Raw genomic sequence first — 26693 nt, forward strand, 5'->3', positions numbered from 1 at the left:
ACTTGCTTCCCTTTTTCTTTTTTTTTAAACAGAGCCGATTAACCAGGGGAATGAAACGTCCCTGGTTTCGACTACTGAATAGCAGCTCTCAGCAGAGGAATGAGACATCTTTGGAGCTATGTAGGGGGGAGGGACCGGCCCACCGGTAAATCCCCCTTACTCACTGGGCTTCTCAAATATTCTCCAGGTATTGAGGCTGTAGGACCCAGAGCCCTGCCATGCCTGCTGACACTGAGACCGTCCCCCTTAGGGAGAATCTGTACCCCTTGTACTTCTTTTTTTTTTTTTTTTTTTTTTTACTAAGCTACTTACTAAAAGTTGATCTAGTCAGAGGCACCCAAAGGTGAAAAAAACCCCTTCAAACTTATTTAAGAATCAAAAATGTTGTAAAGGATCAGGACTGCAGGTTATGCCATCCTTCATCTGCTGGAGTCAGAGAAATACTGAAGGATCACAAGTGGCACACCGGGTTATCAGGGGGTGCCTTTCAGCTTTTTCTCTGACTCCATCTGCTGGAAGGGAGGCATAACCCAGCAGTCTGGACTGATCCGGGTACGTACAGGGAACGACCCGTTGTTCTGTGTTATCAGAATTGGATCTGTGCCCAGGCAAGCTGGTTGTCAGATTGTGAGGTCGCGTAGGATGGGAAACTAAACCTATCGCGGCCAGTGAGGGGCTATGAGGATCATTATGCCCCGGTCCTGCCATAACTTTACGCGAGTCTTGCTGATGAGTGGAAGTGGAGGGTAGACATATAGGAGACCCATTGTCCATGAGTGGGCGAAGGCATCCCATGGTGGTGTCTTGTGGCTGCAGTGTAGAGAGTTGAAATTGTCTACTTTGCAGTTGTGTATCGATGCAAAGAGGTCTATGTGCGGGTGGCCCCACTGGTGGAATATTTTGTCCACACCTGCCAGGTAGGTTGCTCTCAGTAGCATGGAATGGGAGAGAGGTATTTCATTGTGGAGGGGTTATTGCTATATGAGCATATGCCTCCTGAAGGTCTAGAGAGCAAAGCCAATCTCACTTCTGGAGGAGAGGGAGCATGGAGCCCAAGGTTACCATTCTGAATCTTTCCTTGCGTAAATATTTGTTTAGGGCACGTAGATCCAATATAGGTGAAATGCTGCCTGACTTTTTTGGAATTAGAAAATAACAGGCGTAGAACCCCCTTCCCTCGCTGAACTGTGGGAACTGGTTCTATAGCACTGGACCGGAGGAAGGTTAAAAGTTCCTCCTCGAGAAATGGAGAGTGGTTGGTTGTTCTCCACACAGGATGAGGTGGGGAGTCTGGTGGAAGCGTAAGGAAGTTTAGATGGTAACCTTGGGCCACTACAGAAAGGACCCATTGGTCAGTTGTGATTGTGTGCCATATGTCTGCAAAGTGGCACAAGCAGTCTCCTACAGGAAAAGCTGGTGGAGGTTGGCTGTTGCTCTCTAGAATGGAGTCAAAAACCTGACGCCGGACCTGTCTGCGAAGCTGGTTGGGTCTTGGGAGGTCTGTGTTGGCGAGGTTGACCTTTCTAATAGGGTCTCGATGGACGAGACCAGGATGGGGGAGGGTAATACCTATGGGCTTTGTAGGTTAGTCTTCTGGGATCTCTTCTGAACTGCCTTTTAGTGGTGGATGAAAAGTCAAAGGGAATGGTAGAAAGCTGGCGCAAAGTCTCATGATGGTCCTTGAGTTGCGCAACTGTTTCTTGTATTTTTTCCCAAAAAAATACCTGCAGACGGGTCCTGACAATCTTTCTTGGACTTCTTGACGCAAGTCCGACACTTTCAACCAAGTCTATCGTCTGCTGCCTGTTGCGGACACTCTTGAGGCAGTGTCAAAGATGTTGTAGGCAGCTCTCTCCTCATTTTTTCCAGCGTCAAGGCCTTTCTGGAATATGGAAGTTAGACCCTCTTGAAATTCTTCTGGCAGAGTTTCTGAGAAATCTTGCACTTGCTTCCACAGGTTTCTAGTGTACTGAGTCATGTATAGCTGGTAGGCTGCTATATGTGCCATCAACATAGACGCTTGGAATACTTTTCGTCCAAAGGCATCAAGAGATTTCTGCTCCTTGCCCGGCAGGGCAGAAGAATGGGGCCGGAACCTCTTTGCTTTCTTCTGAGCGGATTCAACCACTACGAAGTGGTGAGGGAGCTGGGTTTTTTGGAAACCTGGAGCTGATTGGACTAGGTAGGTAGCATCAGTTTTTCTATTTACCGGTGGAACTGTAGCTGGATGTTCCCAGGTACGATGCAATAGGTCAAGAAGGAATTCGTGAATTGGGATTGCCATGACTTCTTTTGGGACATCCACGAATTGGAGAACCTCCAGCATCCTGTATCTGGCGTCTTCTTTAGTTTGCAGCTTAAAGGGTATGGTTTCAGACATTTTTTTTATAAAGCTTGCAAACAAAAGGTCCTCTGGAACTTCCTCAGGAGGTGAAGATTCTGATGGGATGTCCTCAGAATCCTGGGAGTCACAGGAATCATCAGTCCGAGGATCATAAGGCTGGTTTCCTGCACCCTGTGGTTCTTCTGATGGTGGAAGAAGTCCTAATCCAGCCGGATCAGGAGGTGGCACCGAAGAAACCGATGGAGGAGGTACCGAGGCTGGTGGAGGCACCGATGTATTGGTGGATGGGCGTCGGGGTGGTAAAATACCCGATGGACCCGGAATCGGGTCTGGCATCAACGGGTTACGGTCTTCATCGCCCGATAAAAGAGGAATCGGTGTCAATGGCAGTGGAGGAATCAGCGGCATCGAGGGAATTGTGAGCCCAGAGGGCATGGGCATCGGTGGAAGTGCACCGATAAGGGTGTCTAATCTTTCCAGTAATGGAGCCAGCATAATAGGCGTTGGGTCAGGCCTCAGCATGGGAGCCGGTGGTGACTGGAATCCTTTAATCGCCTGGAGAACTGCCTCTTGAACCATCCAGTTCAATTTCTCCCGGAAGGCTGGTGTAGGTAACACAGCTTCCGGGGTTGGAGGCTCCAGAGGCATCGCCGGAGGGTCCACAATAGTGTGTGGAATCTCGGCTCCCCGGGTCCTGAGGAGGATGGGGGCTCCTCACCCCGGGACTTCTTTGTCAGTGGTTCCATCAATGCCAATACCTTGTCGGTGCCGGCACCAGAGGAGTATCTTTTCGATGCTTAGTGCGGTCTTTCTCCGGCGCCAAAGATGAGGAAGTCAATGCTTTTGAATGGGAAGAACCCGGTGACTGGCAGTCACCGGTGCCTCGATGGTGCTGAGAAGCAGATGACAACGGAGTCGATGACGAGAATGTCTTCCGAGCCGGTACACTCTTAGCTGGAGTTAATGGGCCCGAACGCTTAGATGAGAACAAGTGTTCCATTTTTTTCTAAACTGGCCCGGCAGCCCTTTGGTGTCATTTGGGCGCAACTGGTGCACAGTTGAACGTCATGGGAAGGCCCCAAGCATAAAACGCATACATCATGCGGGTCCGTAATGGCCATAGTCTTCGGACACTAGGGGCACTTCCTGAAGCCGGTCAACATTTTTGAAAAAATAAACTCGGCACGCGATCGGTGGACGTTGAGCACCGCTGAGAGTACCAGATACCGACCGCAACAAAGCAGGTAAAAACTTACAGACGCTAGCAAATGTCTATGTTCGACGAGGGGGAACCCCAGATAGGAGAATTTTTTGAAAATGTTTGAAAAGTTCCGTGAGAAAGAGTTGTGAGGAAAAATTCTCACAGGGCTCCTAATAACTGCAAGGCAACTGTTGCATGGAAAAAAAGAGACACTGAGGGGGGACCCCTACTGGATGCAGGGTTGGTGGCATGCTGGGCATGATCAGTGTGCCAGTCAAAGTTCTAGAAACTGACAAAAGTGTTCTGTGATTGGGCTCCATCCTGATGATGTCACTCATATGTGAGGACTACCATCCTGCTTGTCCTGGGAGAAAGACTACATACACTAATGTGTGTAAAACTACTGCATGGGGGTAACCTAGACGGTGTCAGAACACACACAACACTGTTTGTTGGCTACTTCCTTTACCTGTCTTCTCAATGTGTTTCCCCGCTGCTGTTTTGAGCATGCCCAAAATCTGCTAAAGTGGAAACCTTCATCGCTTCAGCTGGTAGACCCTGTAGTCTCTGGGGGTGAACATTTTGAAACTGGAAACAACTCGATCAGCCCCTGAGGCAGACAATTTTGTATTGTCGAAACGCTGCAGTGTCGGGCCATTGATCCCCCACCCGAGACTACATGGTGGCAATATAGCAACTATCGGAAGGCTACCAGTGCATTTGAAGCCAAATTCCGCTTTATTAATTATAATACAAAACGAAAATTAGTTTCTTACCTGATAATTTTCGTTCCTGTAGTACCACGGATCAGTCCAGACACCTGGGTTTTGCCTCCCCTCCAGCAGATGGAGACAGAGAAGTTTTTCAAAACAACCCTGCCATATATACCAAGATGCCACCCACAGTACCTCAGTCTTATGTAATGTCAAAACAGGATGGAACAAAACCAAATTATACAACTAACTAACTTTCCATCTATAATAATGCTGAGTCAAACCCCCAACTGGGAACAGAACTCTCAGAACCAATAGAACAAGCGATAAAGCAGTACAAATATCCAGAAAAAAATATCACATGAGCGGACTCTCAGTTACTTTAGTGTACACAGCCATGGGCGGGGCTCTGGACTGATCCATGGTACTACAGGAACGAAAATTATCAGGTAAGAAACTAATTTTCCTTTCCCTGTATGTACCTGTATGTACCCCGGATCAGACACCTGGGATGTACCAGAGCCAACTTACCGAGGGTGGGAACCAGAGAGGCCCGCTCGGAGCACCCCTTCTCCAAATCCCCCGGAATATGAAGCTTGAACATCCAATCTGTAATGCCTTGCAAAAGTGTGCAAAGATTTCCAAGTGGCCGCCCTGCTAATTTCCTGGGGCGAGACTTGATGACATTCCGCCCAAGAAGCTGCTTGTGACACATAGAATGGGCGCGAAGCCCCACCGGTACCATTTTTCCACACAGTAAATATGCTGAACCGATAGCTTCCTTCAGCCAGCGAGCTATCGTAGTCTTTGAAGCCATACTACCTCTTTTCGGCCCACTCCACAACACAAAGCGATGGTCTGATACCCGGAAAGGATTCGTAACCTCTAGATATCGTATCAGCGCCCTGCGTACATCCAGTTTCCGTAAATCCTTTGCCACAGGATCTGAGTGGTCCACATCGGAGAAGGAGGGAAGCTCAATTGATTGGTTCAAGTGAAAAGAAGACACCACCTTTTGGAGAAAGGAGGGAACCGTCCGCAAGGACACATCTGAATCAGAAATCCGCAAGAAAGGCTCCCTGCACGACAACGCCTACAATTCCGACACCTGACGTGCCGAGGAAATCACAACCAAAAATACCACCTTCAGCGTGAGATCTTTCAGCATCGTCCGCTTTATAGGCTTAAAAGGAGGTGCACACAAGGATGAAAGTACCAAATTGAGGTTCCAGGAAGGAAACTGATGGCGAAGCGGTGGACGTAAGTTCTTCGCTCCTCGAAGAAAACGCACCAAATCTGGGTGCAACACCAACGCTACCCCCGGACCTTACCGCGGAGACAACCGAGCGCTGCAACCTGTACTCGAAGGGAACTACAAGAGACCCCCTTAGAAAGACCGGCTTGAAGAAAACCTAGAATGTCAGAGACAGATGCCCGCGTAGGGTCCACTGCACGATCCGCACACCAGGCTTCAAAAACTTTCCAGACTCTGAAATAAGCTAAAGAAGTAGACAGTTTTCGTGACCTTAACAACATGGCCACCACCGCGTCAGAAAGGAAAATTAGTTTCTTACCTGATAATTTTCGTTCCTGTAGTACCAAGGATCAGTCCAGACACCTGGGTTGTGTCTCCACACCAGCAGATGGAGACAGAGCAAAACTTGTCGGGCACCCCTACATATAGTAAGGCGCCACCCACAGCCCCTCAGTCTTACGTAATGTCAAAGCAAAATTGAAAAACTCCAACTAACTAGCTATACCGCCCGAAACCAGGGCCGATTCAAAGAACCCCCAGCTGGATTAGAACTCCCAGAACCAGAGGCCCCAACAACATAAAAGTAAAACATAGAGCGCCAAGCGAGCGGACTCTCATTATTGTAACTCGCAAAAAACAGACTATGTGGGCGGGCTCCTGGACTGATCCTTGGTACTACAGGAACGAAAATTATCAGGTAAGAAACTAATTTTCCTTTCCCTGTACCTACCAGGATCAGTTCAGACACCTGGGATGTACCAGAGCTGAATTACCGAGGGTGGGAGCCAGAGAGTCCCGCTCGCAGAACTCTCTCTCCGAATCCCCCCGAATCCAGGCCCTGAACATCCAACCGGTAGTGTCTAGCAAACGTATGCAATGACTTCCAAGTCGCTGCTCTGCAAATTTCTTGTGGTGACACGTGCGACGACTCCGCCCAAGAGGCGGCTTGTGCTCGCGTCGAGTGAGCCCGAAGACCCGCAGGAACAGGCTTCCCTTTCAGTATATACGCTGAAGCAATGGCTTCCTTGAGCCAGCGCGCAATCGTGGTACGGGAAGCTGCCCCACCGCGTTTTGGCCCCGAGCACAAAACAAAGAGATGGTCCGAAACCCGAAAAGGGTTCGTAACTTCCAGATAACGGAGCAGAACTCTGCGGACATCAAGTTTCTTCAACCTTCTAGTATCAGGATCAGAACGCTCACCTTCCGGAAAAGCGGGCAGCTCAACAGACTGGTTCAAATGAAAAGCTGACACCACCTTCGGAAGGAAAGAGGGAACCGTCCTTAACGAGACCCCCGCCTCAGAGAAGCGTAAGAAAGGCTCCCTGCAAGATAACGCCTGTAATTCTGAAACCCGTCTCGCCGATGCAATAGCTACGAGAAACACCGTCTTAAGAGTAAGATCCTTTAGCGTCACACGCTTGATGGGCTCAAAGGGTGACGTACACAGAGCGGAAAGAACGCAATTGAGATTCCAAGAAGGACAAGGCTGACGTAATGGCGGCCGCAAATGCTTAGCCCCCCGAAGAAAACGCGCCACATCCGGATGAAGCGCTAGAGACCGACCATGCACCTTACCTCTGAGACAACCAAGCGCCGCTACCTGGACCTTAAGTGTACTGCAAGACAGACCTTTCGCAAGGCCTGCCTGAAGAAAAGCCAGAACGTCCGGCACGGATGGCAGCACAGGATTCACCCCACGAGCTGTACACCAATCCTCAAACACCGTCCAAACCCGAACGTAGGTGCAGGACGTAGAACGCTTTCTAGAACTCAGCAAGGTGGCCACCACCGTATCCGAATATCCTTTATTCTTCAAGCGTTTCCTCTCAAAAGCCAGGCCGCGAGACAGAAGTGATCCGCGTCCTCCAAACAGACGGGTCCTTGACGTAGAAGCGCCGCCGCCCCTCGGAATCTGAGAGGGGGCTCCCTTGCCAACTGCAGAAGATCCGCGAACCAAGGACGCCGCGGCAACTGGGGCGCCACCATGATTACCTCCGCGGGATGCATCTCTATCCGTCGAAGAACTTTGCCTATCAGAGGCCAAGGAGGAAACACATACAGCAGAACACCTGTGGGCCAGGGGAGGACCAGAGTATCTACCCCTTCGGCCCCCCTTTCTCTCCTTCGACTGAAGAACCTCGTGGCCTTGGCGTTCTGAGCGGTGGCCATCAGATCCATGTGTGGCGTTCCCCACCTCTCGCAGAGTAGGTGGTAAGCTAACTCCGGCAGCTCCCATTCCCCCGGGTCCAAGCGATGGCGGCTGAGAAAATCCGCTTGGACATTGTCTACTCCGGCGATATGGGACGCCGCAATGTTGCTGAGCTTCCTTTCCGCCCAGATCATCAGTTGCCGCGTCTGCTCCGCAACGGCTCGACTCCTTGTTCCTCCCTGGCGATTGATGTACGCCACTGTGGTCGCGTTGTCCGACAAAACTCTGACTGCCTTCCCGCGAATCAATGGGAGAAAGGACTGCAGCGCCAGCAAGACCGCTCTGGTCTCCAAGCAATTGATGGACCACTGTGACTGAGCTGTGGACCACTGTCCTTGCACCGAGTGTCCCATGCACACCGCCCCCCAGCCAGACAGACTCGCATCCGTCGTGACCACCGTCCAGGCTGGCATGATCAGGGACACTCCACGTGTCAGATTGTCGGAGCTGAGCCACCACTGTAGGCTGGACCTCGCCTGATCCGAGAGTGGAAGTGGAAGGTGAAATTCCTCCGACACTGGCCGCCAGCGGGAGAGCAATGCGGATTGCAATGGCCGTAGATGAGCAAAAGCCCAGGGAACCAAAGCCAGAGTTGACGCCATCGACCCCAACACCATAAGATGATCGCAGACCTGAGGGCACCGCAGGGACATTAACCGGCGCACCTGACCCTGAAGCTTGTACACCCGTTCCTGGGACAGGAACACTCTGCCCTGCTTCGTGTCGAACAGCGCTCCCAGGTAATGTAGTGTCTGGGTGGGGACGAGGCGACTTTTGGCGAGATTGACCACCCATCCGAGTGAGCGCAAGAGTTGCAGGACCCTGTCGACTGCCTGTCGGCATTGGCTCTCCGTTTTGGCCCGGATGAGCCAGTCGTCCAAGTAGGGATGTACCAGGAATCCCTCCTTGCGAAGCTCGGCTGCCACCACCACCATTACCTTCGTGAACGTCCGCGGAGCGGTGGCGAGGCCGAAGGGGAGAGCCTTGAACTGATAATGCCTGCCTAGGATACAGAAGCGTAGAAACCGCCGATGGTCCGGCTGAATGCCGATATGAAGGTAAGCCTCCGTGAGGTCCAAGGACGCCAGGAATTCGCCTGGCCGCACCGAGGCTATCACTGACTGAATCGTCTCCATCTTGAAGCGTGGCACCCGAAGACATCTGTTGACCCCTTTCAGGTCAAGGATGGGTCTGAAGGTACCTTCCTTCTTTGGCACGATGAAGTAGATGGAGTACCTTCCCCGACGGTGTTGCCCCGGCGGTACGGGCATTATCGCGCCCAGGTCTTGTAGCAGACACAGCGTATCCCGGACGGCCGCTTGTTTGCCGCGACCCTTGCAAGGGGAGACCAAAAACTTCTCCGCCGGAATCCGTGCAAAATCTAAAGCGTAGCCTTGTCTTATCACGCTGAGGACCCACTGATCCGTCGTTATACTGGTCCATTCCCCGTAGAAACGCCCCAACCTAGCCCCTACGTTTGGCACGGCCGGTGGAGCCGGCTGCAGGGAATGGACCGACCGCATTTCATTGTGAGGCTTTTGGACCCGACCCCGACGCAGGACCATCTCGCCTTCCAAACTTTCTCCCACGAAAGGACTGAGACCACGACGGTGTCCTAGAGGATCCAGAGCCAGCCCGGTAGGAGGGCCCCGACGACCTCTGCGGCCGCAACTTTCGTGGTCCCCGAAAACGGGCCCTACTGGAGAAAGACGTCCTGCTTCTGTGCCTGTCCTCAGGCAACTTGAAAGCCCTGTTCTCTCCCAGCGACTGCATCAGGTCGTCCAGCTCCTTACCGAACAGCAGCTTCCCTTTGAACGGAAGAGATCCGAGATGAGCCTTAGAGGACCCATCCGCCGCCCAATTTCTGAGCCACAGCAACCAGCGTGCCGTAACTGCCGAGACCATGGCCCTGGCCGACGTCCGCAGGAGGTCATGCATGGCATCCGCGCTATACGCTATTACCGCCTCCAGCCGGTCCGCCTGCACCGCCTCTTCTCCCGAGAGACCTGCATTGACCTGAAGTACCTGCGCCCAGCGCAAACCTGCCTGCAGCACAAAGTTACTGCAAATAGCCGTGCGGACTCCCAGGGCCGAAGCCTCGAACACCTTCTTCAGCTGACCCTCAAGCTTCCGATCCTGAATATCCTTAAGGGCCGTGGCTCCTGTGACCGGAATCGTGGACCGTTTCGTAACTGCCGACACCGCTGCATCCACCCTGGGAAAACGAAGGAGTTCCAGCGCGTCCTCCGGTAATGGGTACAGCTTGTCCATAGCTTTACTCACCTTCAGGCCTAACTCCGGGGTATCCCATTCCCGGAATAGGATATCGGTCGCCGAGAAGTGGAACGGAAAGGCTACTGCCGGCCCAGTAAGGCCCAACAGCACCGGATCCATCTTGGCATCTGTTCGTGACCCTACCAGAGGGGCATCCACTCCTACTTCCCGAAGGATAGCCGGGATCAGCGGTGCCAGCTCCTCCTTCCGAAACAAGCGTACGACTTTGGGATCGTCACCTTCCACAGCTGGCGCCCCTTTGGCGGTTCCTGGTTGCGCCACGTCTGTCTCGTCGTGAGCTCCGGTGCCCCCCGGGGTCCCTCCGTCCGATTCCTCCTCTGCGGACGAGGCCGAATCGGACTCGGTGTCCTGTGGAACTCCCCGTAAGGGCCGGTGCTCTCTGGGAGGGTCCGTGGGCCTCCGAGGACCCTCTTCTTCCGAGGCTCCGACCGTTTGTCCGAGCCCCCTCTATCCGGCCTTCTTCTCTTTCTTCTGGACCTTTTATACTTTAAAAGTTTATGCAGTAAGCCTGCAAAATCCGATGAAAAGGAGGCCTCGAATCCGAAGAGGCCTCCTCCAGGCTCTGAATTTCCGGCGAATCAGGCCCCCCTGGGGGGACCCCCCCGGAGGCTCGCTGCTGTGGGGAAAGCACGGGAGGCAAAATGGCCGCTCCCGCAGCTTTCCTCGTGGCATCTCACACCGTTTCCAAAATGGCCGCCGTTCCCGCGCTCAGCGGGAACGGGTCGGCACTGCCTCCTGCACTCAGACCTGATCACGGCGGCCTGGGACGGACCCCCCGACCGCCCTCGGACGGCCCCTCGCCGCCCGCCACACAGGCAGCACACATTTCAGCTCGAGACACCCGCGAGCGCGGCACGGAGCCCCTGTCGGCATGCGCCGCGCTGCCTCAGCCCGCGGCCAGGAAAAGATTCAAAAATTAAAGTAATGCAAAAGAACGAAATCGAACGACGAACGCGGCCCAGACCGCCAGAGAACGGCGATCCCCCCCCCTCCGATCAGCTCCGAGAGAGGACGGCCTGCCGGCACAAAATAAAAACACAACTTTTTTTTTTTCTTACATTCGCCGCTGGCCCTGGTCCTGATCCTTCTTCTCCAGCGGGGGTGAGTGAACCGGGCTCCCCGGTGTCACCCCCGACGCTGCTGCCAGAACAGGCCGGGTCCTCAACCCCAGCAGCGGCCTCAACCAGGTGGGGGTGGTCCCCTCAGAACCTCGCAACCCCCCTGGGAGGCTTCCAGGACCCGGGCTTCAATTAACCTTTTTCCTTGTTATCTTTTTCCTTTTTTTTTTTTTTTACAAAATCCCCTGACTAGCTAACCACTAACCAGGATCACCAGAGACTGTGGGTGGACCTGCCCCATCTGCTGGAGACAGAGTAAGACTGAGGGGCTGTGGGTGGCGCCTTACTATATGTAGGAGTGCCCGACAAGTTTTGCTCTGTCTCCATCTGCTGGTGCGGAGTCACAACCCAGGTGTCTGGACTGATCCTGGTACGTACAGGGAATAACCTTTATTCTTCAGCCGCTGCCTCTCAAAAGCCATGCTGCTAGACAGATGCGATCCGCCTCTTCCAAACAGATGGGGCCTTGATGAATATTTGGAATAAAGCTATCATTGAGACACTAGATACAGTAGCCCCTTTAAAACTTATTACTATACGCAAACAGAAATCAAATCATCCCTGGTACAATGACAAATTACACAGTTTGAAAACAGTTTTAAGAAAAAAAGAGCACTTAATTCCACTTCAAAAAATAGTTATTACTTAACTCTCAGAGTAAACAGGCGGGAGTTAAATGTAGAAAAAAAGAAATTCTATGCTACCAAAATTAATCTAGCCAATAAAACCCCATCTGTCCTATTTAACATTGTTAAATCTTTGACTACCTCCTCATATCATGAATTACCTGATATTGATAACTCAACGTGTGAACAATAGCATTATTCTTTCAATCCAAAATAATAAAAATAACACAAGAATTTAAAGACTTACCTTATCCTAATTACAATGATCAAACTCCAGTTTATCATTGGTCTTCGTTTAACAAAATCTCAGAGGAAATTGTCCAAAAAATAATTAATAAACAGAAAATATCTAATTCTCCGTTGAACCCTTGTTCTGGTATTCTTTTTAAAAGTTTGGGGAAAAACTGTTCTGATGCTATCTGTTTAATAATAAATCAATCACTATAAACTGGGATTTGTCCGACACAATTAAAAAAATCCTCTATCACTCCAATTCAAAAGAAAAAATCAATATCTTTTCTGGATTTTTCGAATCTTAGACCAATTGCTACATTAACTTCTCTTTCTAAAACAATAGAATCCTTCGTACTATATCAGTTAAATGAATACCTTTTAGAACATGATATCTTACATCCAAACCAGCATGAATTCAGGAAAGGTTATTCAACGGAAACTCTCCTCCTTTCGTCATTCGATACTTATATCAGGGGCTTTGATTCTAATACAGATTTTTTTGTTAATATTATTGAATATTTCAGCGGCGTTTGATACGCTTGATCATAGAATTTTAATATCCAGACTTCAAGCTATTGGTTTTCAAAATACAGTTTAAGACTGGTTCAAAGGTTACCTCACAAATCGTTACCACCAAATAAAGTTTAAAGATAGCTCCTCAAATTTATGTTCAATCCACCGGTGTCCCAAAAGGATCTTCGTTGTCACCAGTACTATTTAACATTTTTTTGTTACCATTATGTCAGATACTATCTGCCCTTGATATTCCATTTAAAATCTATGCAGATGACATACAGATCTTTGTCCCGTATAAATCATCTTGGGCCGAACTATTTCACTGAGTAAAATCTATATCAAGACAATTGAACAATGGCTGACGCACAGCAGACAAATTGAATACCAAAAAAACTGAGATCTTATTAATAAGTGTGATCGAAAATCCAGTAAATTGTCCGCCTCCATCAATCACAATAGACAATGAATTGATAGCAATCAAAAGAGTATCTCGTAATTTAGGAATTCAACTGGATACCAATCTATCTTTAACGCAACACATTTCGAATATAGTAAAAAATTAATTTTTCAAATTACACACTTTAAAAAGACTAAAGCCATTCTTATTTAATCTGATTTTCAAACAGTACTCCAAGCTCTCATCTTCTCGGGACTGGATTATTGTAATGGCCTTTATCTGGGTCTATCTGATTCTACAATAAAACCTTTACAGATGATTCAGAATGCTACAGCCCGGTTACTAACAGGTTCCCCAATGAGAGACAACATTACTCCTATATTATATAAATTACATTGGCTTCCAATCAAGTACAGAGTAAAATTTAAAATATTATCTCTAATACATTCACTTATAAATGCCCAGGACTCCATCTGGCTGTGCACAGCCCTCAGGTTCCATAAGCCATCTAGGAACCTGAGATCTGCCAGAAAAAACCTGCTTGAGGTCCCTACAGTTCGACTTGCACGATTAAATATTACAAGAGAAAGAGCCTTTTCTATAGCCGGTCCCATCCTTTGGAACTCCCTTCCGAATGTGTTGAGACAAATCTCGAACCATAAAGAGTTTAAAAAATCACTTAAAACGCATCTGTTTAAAGAGGCCTTTGCAGACATTGAACAACAAAACAAATTATCAATAAAATAAAAACAATCACCATTGTCTTATAACCTTTTTAATGGCATTTCATCTGAACTTTATTTTATTTTAGATTTTTTTTCTTCTTCCTGACTATCTCTTATTATGTTAAAAAATTTTAGGGGAGATGTACGGCGACGTATGAGAATAGAGATTAATAATCATGAAATGTATTTTTCTCTGTTACTGTTTTATTTTTAATGCTATTTTATTTGCTATTTTTATAGTTTATTAATTTAATTATTATACTCTATAATTATTTGATGTCTTGTGGACCGTTTTGGTCAATATTCATTGTGAAAGATGGTATATAAATACTTTTAAATTAAATGAATGAATGAATGAATGAATGAATGAATGAATGAAGAGCTGCGGACTCCCGAAACCGTAGGGGTACCATGGCAGACAGATTGAGCAGATCCGCAAACCAGGGACACCTCGGCCACTCCGGAGCTACTAGAATCACTTCTGCCAGAAGAAGCTCTATGCGACAGATCACCTTGCCTATCAGAGGCCATGGAGGGAACACGTACAGTAAGATGTTCGTTGGCCAGGGAGGACCAGGGCATTGACCCCCTCAGCTCCTGAGGGGGTCAATGCCCTGGAATTGGTACCCTGGGCCTTTGCTCATATGCGTCCCTTACAATCAGCATTGCTGTCCCGCTGGAGTCCTGTGTCAGAGCGGTTTCACCTACCTCCGCAAGACTTAGTCTCGACTGGTGGCTTGTCTCAGAACTGGAGTGTGGAGTTCCCCTGGTAATGCCCGACTGGACAGTCATCACAATGGATGCCAGTCTCTCCGACTGGGGAGCTGTTTGCCTGGGGAAGTCGGTACAGAGACAGTGGTCCTGAGAACAATCTCAGTGGTCAATCAACCACTTGGAGAACAGGCCAGTGACTCTGGCATTGCAAGCTTTTCTCCCGCTCCTTCGGGGAAAGTCAGTCAGGGTCTTGTCGGACAATGCAACCACGGTGGCCTATATCAATCACGAAAGAGGAACCAAGAGTCACCTGGGGGCAACGGAAAGCGCAACAGTTGATGGCCTGGGTGGAACAGCATCTAGTCAGCTGTTAGAGAGGAGGAATAGCCTAGTGGTTAGAGCAGAGGGCTATGAACCAGGAGATCAGGGTTCGAGTCCTGCTGTAGCTCCTTGTGACCTTGGGCAAGCCACTTTACCCTCCACTGCCTCAGATTCAAAAAACTTAGATTGTAAGCCCCCTGGGGATAGGGAAATACCTTCAGTACCTGAATGTAAACTGATGTGATATCTCACATCGAATGTCTATATATATATATATATATATATATATATATATAAATAGTCAGCATTGCGGCGTCTCACGTTGCCGGAATAGACAACATTCAGGCAGACTTCCTCAATCGTCACCATCTCTATCCCGGAGAGTGGGAGTTGGCCGACGAGGCTTTTCAGCTCATCTGCAATCGGTGGGGCATGCCGTGCATGGATCTGATGGCCATATTCAAGAATGCCAAGGCTCCACGATTCTACAGTCTGCGCAGAGAGACAGACCTTCAAGTAACATCTCACCCTGGGCATCCGCATGGACAACAGGTCCCTCACCTGTCCCTGAAACTTGACCACACGTTCTGTGGTGAGGAATACTCTTCCCTGCTCCGTGTCGAACAGGGCTCCCAGGAACTCCAGAGACTGCGAAGGGATCAGCCAACTCTTGGCAAGTTTGACCACCCAGCTGAGCGATCGCAAAGGCTGTAGAACCCGGCAGATAGCTGTCTGACACAGAGCCTCGGACTTCGCTCAAATCAGCCAATCGTCCAGGTAGGGATGCACTAACAAGCTTTCCCTCCGGAGTTGAGCTGCAACCACCACCGTGAGCGTCCTGGGAGCGGTGGAGAGTCCGAAAGGCAGAGCTTGGAATTGATAGTGATTTCCCAGAATGCAGAACCTGAGGAACTTTTGGTGTGACGACCGGATGCTGATATGGAGATATGCTTCCGTGAGATCCAGAGAAGCCAGGAACTCTCCTTGTTGGACAGAGGCGATGACAGACCGGAGGGTCTCCATTCTGAGACATGGTACCCAAAGACATCAGTTGACCCTTTTGAGATCTAAGATGGGTTGGAAAGTACCTTCCTTTTTGGGGACTATGAAGTAAATGGAATAGCGGCCTCTGTGTTGTTCTGCAGACGGAACCGGTGTTATAGCCCCCAAGTCCAGTAGGTGCTGAAGGGTGCCCTGTACATAAGAACATAAGAAATTTCCATGCTGAGACAGACCAAGGGTCCATCAAGCCCAGGATCCTGTTTCCAATAGAGGCCAAAACCAGGCCACAAGAACCTGGAAATTACCCAAACACTAAGAAGATCCCATGCTACTGATGCAATTAATAGCAGTGACTATTCCCTAAGTAAAACTGATTAATAGCCATTAATGGACTTCTCCTCCAAGAACTTATCCAAACCTTTTTTGAACCCAGCTACACTAACTGCATTAACCACATCCTCTGGCAACAAATTCCAGAGCTTTATTGTGCGTTGAGCGAAAAAGAATTTTCTCCGATTAGTCTTAAATGTGTTACTTGCTAACTTCATGGAATGCCCCCTAGTCCTTCTATTATTCGAAAGTGTAAATAACCGAGTCACATCTACTCATTCAAGACCTCTCATGATCTTAAAGACCTCTATCATATCCCGCCTCAGCCGTCTCTTCTCCAAGCTGAACAGCCCTAACCTCTTCAGCCTTATCTCATAGGGGAGCTGTTCCATCCTCTTTATCATTCTGGTTGCCCTTCTCTGTACCTTCTCCATCGCAACTATATCTTTTTTGAGATGTGGCGACCAGAATTGTACACAGTATTCAAGGTGCGGTCTCACCATGGAGCGATATAGAGGCATTATGACATTTTCCGTTCTATTAACCATTCCCTTCCTAATAATTCTTAACATTCTATTTGCTTTTTTGACTGCTGCAGCACACTGAGCAGACGATTTTAAAGTATTATCCACTATGATACCTAGATCTTTTTCCTGGGTGGTAGCTCCTAATATGGAACCTAACATCGTGTAACTACAGCAAGGGTTATTTTTCCCTATATGCAACACCTTGCACTTGTCCACATTAAATTTCATCTGCCATTTGGATTCCCAATCTTCCAGTCTTGCAAGGTCCTACTGTAATGTATCACAATCCACTTGTGATTTAACTACTCTGAATAATTTTGTATCATCCGCAAATTTGATAACCTCACTCGTCGTGTTCCTTTCCAGATCATTTATATATATATATTGAAAAGCACCGGTCCAAGTACAGATCCCTGAGGTACTCCACTGCTTACCCTTTTCCACTGAGAAAATTGACCTTTTAATCCTACTCTGTTTCCTGTCTCTCGCTTTTCTCAGTACACGCATGGAAAGATCAGGAACTTGTTCCAAGGGGTAACCTTGACTTATCATGGTGAGGACCCACTGGTCCGCCATTAGTTTGGTCCATTCCTCGAAGAAGAGCGATAAACTGGCTCCCACGATTGGTACTTAATGGACGACTGGTACGGAGGAATGGACCGGCAATATCTCATTGCGAGGTCTTAGCCCACACCGTCGACTGAGGGTTACCTGGTCTACCAAAATGTTTGCCTCGAAAGGACTGAGACCACGAATGTTGTCTGATCCTGGGCGAAAGACGACCCAGACGACTGCTCCGGTCGAGGTCTCCTGCCACCATGGAACAGACACCAAGCTGTGAACGATCCTCTTGACCTGGACCTGTCCCCTCCAGTAGTTTATGAACCTTGTTCTCTCCCAGGGATTGGATCATGTCCTCAAATTCCTTGCCGAACAACAACTTTCCTTTAAAAGAAAGGGAACAGAGGTGGGCCTTGGATGAAATATCCGCAGCCCAATTCCAGAGCCAGAGGAGCCTGCACGCGGAAATCGCAGAAACCATGGTTCTGGCCGACGTGCGCAGCAGGTCGTAGAGAGCATCAGCACTATACGCGATGACCGGCACCAGCCGGTTTGCCTGAATAGCATCCCCCTCAGAGAGATCGGCATTGGCTTGGAGATATTGAGCCCAGCGAAGATCCGCACGCAGTGCAAAATTACTGCACATCGCTGCACGGACCCCCAGTGCTGACACCTCAACATCTTCTTGAGCTGTAACTCCAGCTTTCTGTTCTGCAAGTCCTTGAGGGCCGTGGCTCCCGTAACTGGGATAGTGGACTTTTTGGTGACTGCCAACACCGCTGCATCCAGCTTTGGAACTCACAGCAGATCTAGTGCCTCCTCTGGCAGAGGATATAGCTTGTCCATCGCTTTACTGACTTTCAACCCTAAATCTGGGGTGTCCCATTCTCGAAATAGAAGATCCGTTGCTGAGAAATGGAAAGGAAAAGAACCAGCAGGACCCCTGAGACCCAGTAATACCGGATCCATAGCCCCCAAACGAGATTCCACAGGTGGAGCGTCCAAGTCTAACTCCCCCAGGATGGCTGGAATAAGCGGATTCAACTCATCTTTCTTAGAGAGGCGAACCACCTTTGGATCGTTGCCTTCCATAGCCGGAGACCCTCGGCTCCCATCCTGCTGTGGATTTGCGTCCTCATCGGGCCGGGCCCCCCCACCAGGGGTTTGTGCTGTGGATCTGGGTCGTCCTGGGACGTAGAGTCCGAATCCGTCCCCAATGGCACAGACCTTAAAGGTCTTTTGTCCTTACAACGGTCCGACCCCCCTTTAGAACCAGCACGCTTCCTCACTTTACTGGGATAAGCCTGCGAAGGGACCTTTTCCCGATTCTTCCCAGCCTTCTTCTCCCTAAAGGCCTTGTGTATCAACAGCACAAACTCCAAAGAAAAAGAGTCAGAAGAGGTATTATCAGCCCCCTCAGGACTACCCTCAGTTGCAGGAGTCTGGGCCCGCTGGCACCCCCACCGCCCCCCCCCCCCCTCAGGGGACAATTCGCTGTGGGGATAGTGCGGGTGGTGAAAACCCCTCCCCCATCGCGGCCCGCGTGACTGCCCGAAAGTTATCCAAGATGGCTTCCGTTCCCTCGCTCAGCAGAAACGGAGCTGCTGGGGCCAGGCCGCCTGGCAGCAGCCGCATAAACAACCAAAGAACCCAATGCCGACCTCCCCGGGGCAAAACGGAGGGCCCTTCCCCTCCAGGAAAACAGTCAGCACATAGGCCCTCGAGAGAGAGAGAGCTGCGTGCGCGGCAAGCTGATCCCCGCGGCATGCTGACTGCAGCAAAAAAAAAACAAGAAACACAGCTGCAGCAAGCAGCAAACCGGCGGCGCAGAGAGGCAGGGAAGGGAAGTAACGGAGAAACGGCGCACAAGTTAAAGACAACCTTTTTTTTTTTTTTTACACAGAAATAAACTTGCCTGATCGCTGTACCTGGTTCTGGTGAGTGAGCCAGGCTTCCGGTATCACCCAGAAGCAGGGTCCTCAACCCTTAAAAGCAGCGGGCTCGACCAGGAGGGATAGTCCCCTCAGGACCTAGCAACCTCCTGGGAGACTCACAGAACCTCCATCAGTGAGGGACTTGTTACGCTGGGTTGTTTTTTTTTTTTTTTTGTAACCTCTTAAAAATTAAAGGCACAGAATCCCCCTAATTTGCCAAATCCAACCTGACTACAATCCTGCTCTATCAAACTATTGTAACCAGGTAATCAATAGAGACTGTGGGTTTTGCACCTCCGCCATCTGCTGGAGACAGAGTAAGACTGAGGGACTGTGGGTGGCACCTTGGTATATATGGCAGGCTTGTTTTGAAAAACTTCTCTGTCTCCATCTGCTGGAGAGGAGGCAAAACCCAGGTGTCTGGACTGATCCGGGGTACGTACAGGGAAAAGCACTTATACAATGAAACTTCTCTGGGGACAAGAATTATGTGGTATTCATAGGTGGCATTAAAAGAGTTGCTTTTGGATACTGCAAGTAATATTGGTTACAGTGATTTTAAGCTGCAACAAAAATTAATAAAAAAAAGTAAGATCTATTTGGCATCTGGTACATGATTACATTCTTGGTGCCTCTGCCTAATTCAGTGGGCAGACAACACTGTTTATGATGCCAGCAGGTTCAATAAGGTTTCTTGATATTGGAACCTTTCTAGTTCGTGGATTCATATTGGTTTGATTGGGTCATCAGGTTGTTGTTTGATACAGTGGTCTCTTAGATATTCCATCAATGCATCTGGCATATCTCGCCAAAACCAGAAAGAGGGCATTTTGAGTCACAAGTCCAACTTTTTGGAATCCATTACCAGAACAGTTACGTTTAATAACCTGCACACAGGCTTTCACTAAGAAGCTCAAAACATGTTTGTTTCATCAAACATATGCTCAATTCAGTTAGGTTCGACCCTGGCTTCTTTAATTTTGGATCGCAGGTGGTTTGGTTTAGAATGCATGCCTTTAGTCCTGCAGGTTTACAGTTTGATCATTTGCTCAGTACGAGGCGAGGTTTAGGGCAGTTCAGTCATTGTGTTTTATTGTATTTTTATGCTGCTTGTACTGTACGCTGCCCTGAGCTGTGGATTTAAGTGTAGGTTACAAATATTTCAAATAAATAAATAAATGCAAAATAGTTATCGTGCATATTCATTGTGGATATCCTGAAAACCGGACTGGCTGGGTGCTCCCAAGGACTAGGTTGAGAACCCTGAGTCCATGGCTTTTCTATTCTCTTTGGCCTACAGAGACAACAATTTATGTCCAAAGTTCAAATCTCACAGGATCAATCTAAGTTTCTGGGAGTAGATAGCTTGATAGCTTTCTGTTCTCAATCTTGGGTCAGATCCATCCAAAATGGGTAAGTGGAGAGAGATTCCACACTTGACGTAACAATCAGAGTGTGGAGCAAATGAAAGTCCTTACACAGTTCCGATAAAATTCATTTCTTTATTTCCATTGATAACTTCTCTGTTTAAATACATCCAAATGATATCTTTACAGTAGTCCCCTATTACTGTAAAGATATCATTTGGATGTATTTAAATATCATTTGGATGTATTTTAACTAATAAGTTAGCGCTGTAGTCCTTGTACAATCTGTATAACAAAATGTGGCACTATGAATTCTGCTAATGCTGTTGGAGATGTAGAGCCCACATTTTAGTTTAGAGGTATGCAATAAGAAGAGTAAAGTTAGTACCTCAGATCATCCGATTTCTGGGATTCTCTTACAATACAGTATTTTGTAACATTATTACACAAATAAGAAAATTGTAAAAATAGCTTTTCCTCCAACAAACATAATCCTATACATTGAAAACAGTTTCCTCACCAGGCATTTTCTACTCTCTGGATACCCCAGAGGTCCAAGCCATCTTCTGTCAGAGTGCCAGTCTAGAAAATAATTGAAATATTAGATGTAGGATAAGAAGAAAGGAGACAACGCCATGATCCAGCAGCAAATAAAATACCACCAGGATGGTACAAGATGAGAATCTGTGCTACTAATGCACCAAAACCCAGAGTCTTTGTTGGAGGCACGGTTTTATAAATATGAATAAAAAATAAATAAAAGCCAGCTGACTGTGCATTGCAGGCAAACCTGACTCATAGCATATTTGTTCAAATACTTTCTAAATTATATTTTGCCATGTGGCATTCAAGATACTTGCTTATACAGTAAACATGCTTATTCCTTTAGGTAATATGAAAGGAAAATTGGTTCTTACCTGCTAATTTTCATTCCTGTAGTACCACGGATCAATCCAGATCCTGGTTTTGCCTCCCCTCCAGCAGATGGAGACAGAGAAAGCTTCGACTGACTCTGCCCTATACCTTGGGGTGCCACCTGCAGACCATCAGTATTGCACGATATCAAAGCAGAAGATCAAACACAACAGGCTACCTAAACTCTATAACATACTTCCCACTCACAAACCCTAAGTGGAAGCAGAATCCCCAGTAACCTTCAACAATGAAAAATCAAACATTGAAACTAAACAGCATTTGAATTGCAGCTTACACACCAAACAGTGATCGAGCGGACTCTCCTAAAAAACTTTAGCTATATACACAGACTAATGGGCGGGCCTCTGGACTGATCCTTGGTACCTACAGGAACGAAAATTAGCAGTTAAGAACCAATTTTCCTTTCCCTGTAAGTACCCAGATCAGTCCAGACCCTGGGATGTACCAGAGCTGACTTATTCGGGGTGGGACCCAGAGAGTCCCGCTCGGAAAACACTCTCTCCAAAGGCTGCTGAGCTTAGAGCCTGGACATCCAAACGGTAATGAAAAGCGAAGGTGTGCAGCGACTTCCAAGTCGCCGCCCTACAAATCCTCCTGTGGAGAAACCTGTTGACACTCCACCACGAAGTAGCTTGCGATCGAGTGGAATGAGCCCTCAAACCCGCCTGAAGATGTTGACGAGCCAGAAGATAGGCTGACCTGATGGTCTCCTTCAACCAGCGAGCAAAGTGTATCCTGGGAGACCTTATGACCTTTGCGAGGACCACTCCACAGCACAAACAAATGATCCGACATCCGAAAACTGTTGGTAACCTTGAGATAACGCAATAGTACACTTCGCACATCCAATCTCCTGATTTCTTTGGAAGAGGGATCCGCAAGATCCAAATCCGGAAAGGCCGGAAGCTCCACTGACTGATTCAGATGAAAGGAGGAGACGACTTTGGGTATGAAAGAAGGCACAGTTCGCAAGGAAACTCCCGTATCGGAAATCCTAAGAAAGGGTTCTCTGCAGGATAAAGCCTGTAGCTCCGAAATTCTACGAGCCGAAGAAATGGCCACAAGAAATACCACCTTCAACGTAAGATCTTTCAAAGTGGCATGTTTGAGGGGTTAAAAAGGCGCGGTGCACAGAGCCCTGAGCACCAAATTTAAACTCCACGCTGGACAAGGATTCCGAAACGGAGGACGCAGATGCTTTGCACCCCAGAGAAAACACGCCACATCCGGATGCGCTGCCAATGACACTCCACATCCCTTACCTCGAAAACAACCAAGAACTGCGACTTGTAAGGAACTACAGGACAAACCTTTTGTCAAACCTGCTTGCAAAAAAGACCAAATGTCCGATATCAAAGCCTGTGCCGGATCTAATTGGTGATCTACACACCAAGACTCAAAAACTCTCTACACTCTCACATATGCCAAAGAGGTGGAGGGCTTACGAGACCGCAGTTGAGCAGCCACCACTGCGTCGGAATAACCCTTGCTCTTCAACCGACGCCTCTCAAAAGCCATGCTGCTAGACAAAAGCATTCAACCTCTTCCAAACAAATAGGGCCCTGACACAGGAGGTACAGCAGATCACTAAAACATAGAGGACCGTCCACCGTCAGACTCACAAAATCCACGAACCACGGGCGACGGGGTCACTCTAGCGCCACCAGAACGACCTCCACCCGCTGCACCTCTATCCATCTCAGGACCTTGCCGATCAGCGGCCAGGGTAGAAACACGTGCAGAAGAACGTCTTGCGGCCAGGAAGCCACCAGAGCATCTACTCCTTCTGCTCCCCATTCTCTCCAGCAGCTGAAGAACAGAGGGGGCCTTGGCATTCTGAAATGTTACCATGAGATCCATTGCCGGCCTGGACCACCTACATAGAAACATAGAAATGACGGCAGAAGACGACCAATCGGTCCATCCAGTCTGCCCAGCAAGCTTCACACTTCTTTTTTCTCATACTTATCTGTTTCTCTTGGCTCTTAGTAACCTTAGGTTCTATTTCCCTTTCACCCCCACTATTAATGTAGAGAGCAGTGATGGAGCTGCTTCCAAGTGAAATGTTAAGTTTGATTAGTTGGGTAAGCGGCAGCATAGCTCTCTGCCGTTGAAGCAGAGATATGCATGAAGTATTAGTTTTTCTTCTCCCCTGCCGTTGAAGCAGGGAGCTATGCTGGATATGCATTGAAAGTGAAGTATGCCTTGAAAGTCACATTAACTATCATCAAATATTGAAAAGCCTAATAATTGGTAATACCTATAGCCCATGAACCATCCCTGGGTTTTTTTTGTTTGTTTTTTTTTTCTTTTTTTAATTGGGAGATGGCAGCCCTCCATCCTTCCGCTCTGTGAAGGTGGAACACCAACCACTGGCATCCCGCTCCGTGAATGCCTCTGTGGCTACTGCCGCTCCGTGCAGTGTTTTGCTGCCTGCTCTTTATACGCGTCCTCTAGACCTGTCACATATCCGCTGAAAAGCGTCTTCGCACAGTTCCCACTCCCCCAGGTCGAGATGATGACAACTGAGGAAGTCAGCTTGAACATCGTCTACCCCGGCAATGTGGGAAACTGCGATGCTGAGCAGATGTTGTTCTGCCCAGCTGATCAGCTGCTGCGCTTTCCACGCCACTGGTCGGCTCCGAGTTCCTCCCTGGCGGTTGATGTATGCCACCGCGGTCGAATTGTCGGAGAGAATCCGTATACACTTTCCCCGAAGGAGGGCTGAAGAGCCTGCAACGCCAAGCGTACTGCTCTGGTCTCCAACCGATTGACCACTGCGCTTCTTCGCTGGACCACGGTCCCTGGACGGATGTCTACTGACACAGTGCTCCCCAGGCGGAAAGACTGGCATCCGTGGTGACCACTGTCCACTCCAGAACTTCCAGAGGTACCCCACACCACAGATTGTCCGCCCGTAACCACCAATCCAGGCTGGATCGAGCCTGGATTGGTGGAAGGCGGTATTGTATTGGTGGAAGGCGGTATTGTTCCGAAACTGGGCTCCAGCGGGAAAGCAATGCAGACTATAGTGGTCTCATATGCACAAAGGCCCAGGGAACCAACTCCAGAGTGGACGTCATCGAGCCGAGGACTCGCAAATAATCCCATACACGTGGTATAGGAATGGACAATAAGTCTCAGATCTGCGCTTGCAGCTTGAGAAGGCAATGTTCTGGAAGGAACACTCTCCCCTGAAGAGTGTCGAACACGGTGCCCAGAAATTCCAGCGACTGAGAGGGAGCTAGATGGCTCTTGTCCTCGATCACCCAACCTAGGGACTGCAAGAGGTCGATGACTCTGCGGCCCGTCGAGTGACAGAGAGACTCTGACTTCACTCAAATCAACCAATCATCCAGAAAAGGGTGGACTAACAGACCTTCCTTCCTGAGTTGCGCTGGCACCACAACCATCACCGTGGTAAACGTTCTGGGAGCTGTGGCTAACCCGAACGGGAGAGCCCGGAATTGATAATGCTGTCCTAGAATGCAAAATCTGAGAAACTTCTGAGGATCGGAGTGGATGCTGATGTGAAAATAGGCCTCGGTCAGGTCCAGAGAAGCAAGAAACTCTCCCTTGTGTACAGAGGCGATGACAGACCTGAGGGTCTCCATGCAGAACTTGGGAATCCACAGACTCTTGAGGTCGAGAATGGGACGAAATGTTTCCACCTTTTTTGTTACTACAAAGTAAATTGAGTAACGACCTCTCCTGTTCCGCTCGAGGAACTGGAACGATAGCTCCGAGATCACTCAGACGCTGCAGAGTGTCCCTTACTGCCTGACGTTTTTCCAGGTAGGAACATGGTGAAACCAGAAACCGGTTGCGAAGCCGCCGAACAAAATCTAAAGTGTAACCTTGACTTAGCACCTTGAGAACCTACTGATCGGTCGTCCACCTGGTCCATTCTCAGTAAAACAAAGACAGCCTGCCCTCCTATGACCAGAATCGGGGAATGGACCGGCCCGATCTCATTGGGCAGATTTTGCTCCCCCTGAAGCTTGGGGGTTTCCCAGTCTTCCGAAATGGCGGCCACGAAAGGACTGAGACCAAGCCTGCTGGCTGCCCAACGATTGCCTCGCAGGAGGACCAGATGGTTGAGAAGAACAGAATCTCAAACCGAACCGAAAACGAGCGCATGAAGAGAAGGAACTCCGAGCTCTAGGACAATCCTCCAGTAGTTTATGAATCTTATTCTCTCCCAAGAACTGTATCATATCTTCCAAGTCCTTTCCAAAGAGCAATTTTCCATTAAAGGGCAGAGCCCTCCCCCCAACTGAGCCTTTGAAGATACTTCCGCCGACCAATTCCTCAACCAGAGGAGCCTGCGAGCCGACATTGCCGACACCATGGAGCAAGCCGAAGTCCTTCGAAGGTCATAACACGCATCTGCGCTGTAGGCTACAGTAGCCTCTAAGCGCCACCTCGTCAGAGAGGGAAAAATTGTTCTGCAAGGACTGAACCCAACGCAGCCCCGCTCGCAAAGCCAAGCTACTATACATAGCTGCCCGCACCCCGAGTGCAGACACCTCAAAGATTCGCTTGCAGACACCAATTTACGGTCCTGCAGATCCTTAAGGGCTGTGGCTCCTGTTACCGGGATAGTTGTCCTTTTAGTGACCGGCAACACGGCGGCATCAACCTTGGGGAGCTTCAAGACCTCCAAAGCCTCCTCTGATAACGGATATGGCTTGTCCGTGGCCTTGCCTACCTTCAGGCCCAATTCAGGGGTGTCCCACTCACGGTACAAGAGGTCGGTGAGAGAAAGATGGAAAGGAAAAGATGCCGTCAGTCCCCTAAGGCCCAGCAACACTGGATCTATATCTCCCATCCGAGAGTCCTTCTGCAGAGCCTCAAGGCCCAATTCCAGTAAAATCGCCGGGATCAAGGGACTAAGCTCCTCCCTACGAAAAAGGCGGACCTTCTTGGGATCATCCCCGTCTGCTATGTGAGGACTAGAACTAGCGCCCTGACCAGGATCCCCTCCGAGATCCGCACCTGGCAAGGACTTGTTCCGGGGATCCACTGGGTTCTGATCAGAGTCATCCGAAGTAGTAACCTGGGAGTAAGCCGGCCCTGAACATAGAGGACGCTGTGGAACCGGATCAGAACCAAGGTCGCTTGGTCTCGAGCATTTGGCGGACCGGGCCCTCAGACCCTGTGCAGAACTACTCTCTCAGCGCTTCCTTCGCTCCTTCTTGGATTTGTAGGCCTTATGCAGGAACCTGATAAATCCCCCTGAAAAAGAGGAAGAGGGAGTTTGAAGCCTCCTCGAGGCCCTCCTCGTCTAAGCCTGCTGCCCCATCGCATAGTCTGCCCCCACACCGGGACTGCCTGCTGCGGTGACAAGGGAGGAGGATCCGATGCT

At 49.1% G+C, this 26693-nt stretch overlaps 1 protein-coding gene across 8 annotated transcripts in view; it reads right to left on the minus strand.

Moving 5' to 3' along the window:
* ATP13A3 (ATPase 13A3) overlaps positions 1 to 26693 on the minus strand; it is a 535999-nt gene that overhangs the window by 306721 nt on the left and 202585 nt on the right. For all 8 annotated transcript variants that reach the window (XM_029615360.1, XM_029615358.1, XM_029615363.1 and 5 more), the window contains one exon: positions 20910 to 20971. In XM_029615360.1, the coding sequence (XP_029471220.1) occupies positions 20910 to 20971 (62 nt within the window). The remainder of the gene's footprint in view (positions 1 to 20909; positions 20972 to 26693) is intronic.

Source organism: Rhinatrema bivittatum, chromosome 9 (assembly GCF_901001135.1).
Source record: "Rhinatrema bivittatum chromosome 9, aRhiBiv1.1, whole genome shotgun sequence".
NCBI lineage: Eukaryota > Metazoa > Chordata > Amphibia > Gymnophiona > Rhinatrematidae > Rhinatrema > Rhinatrema bivittatum.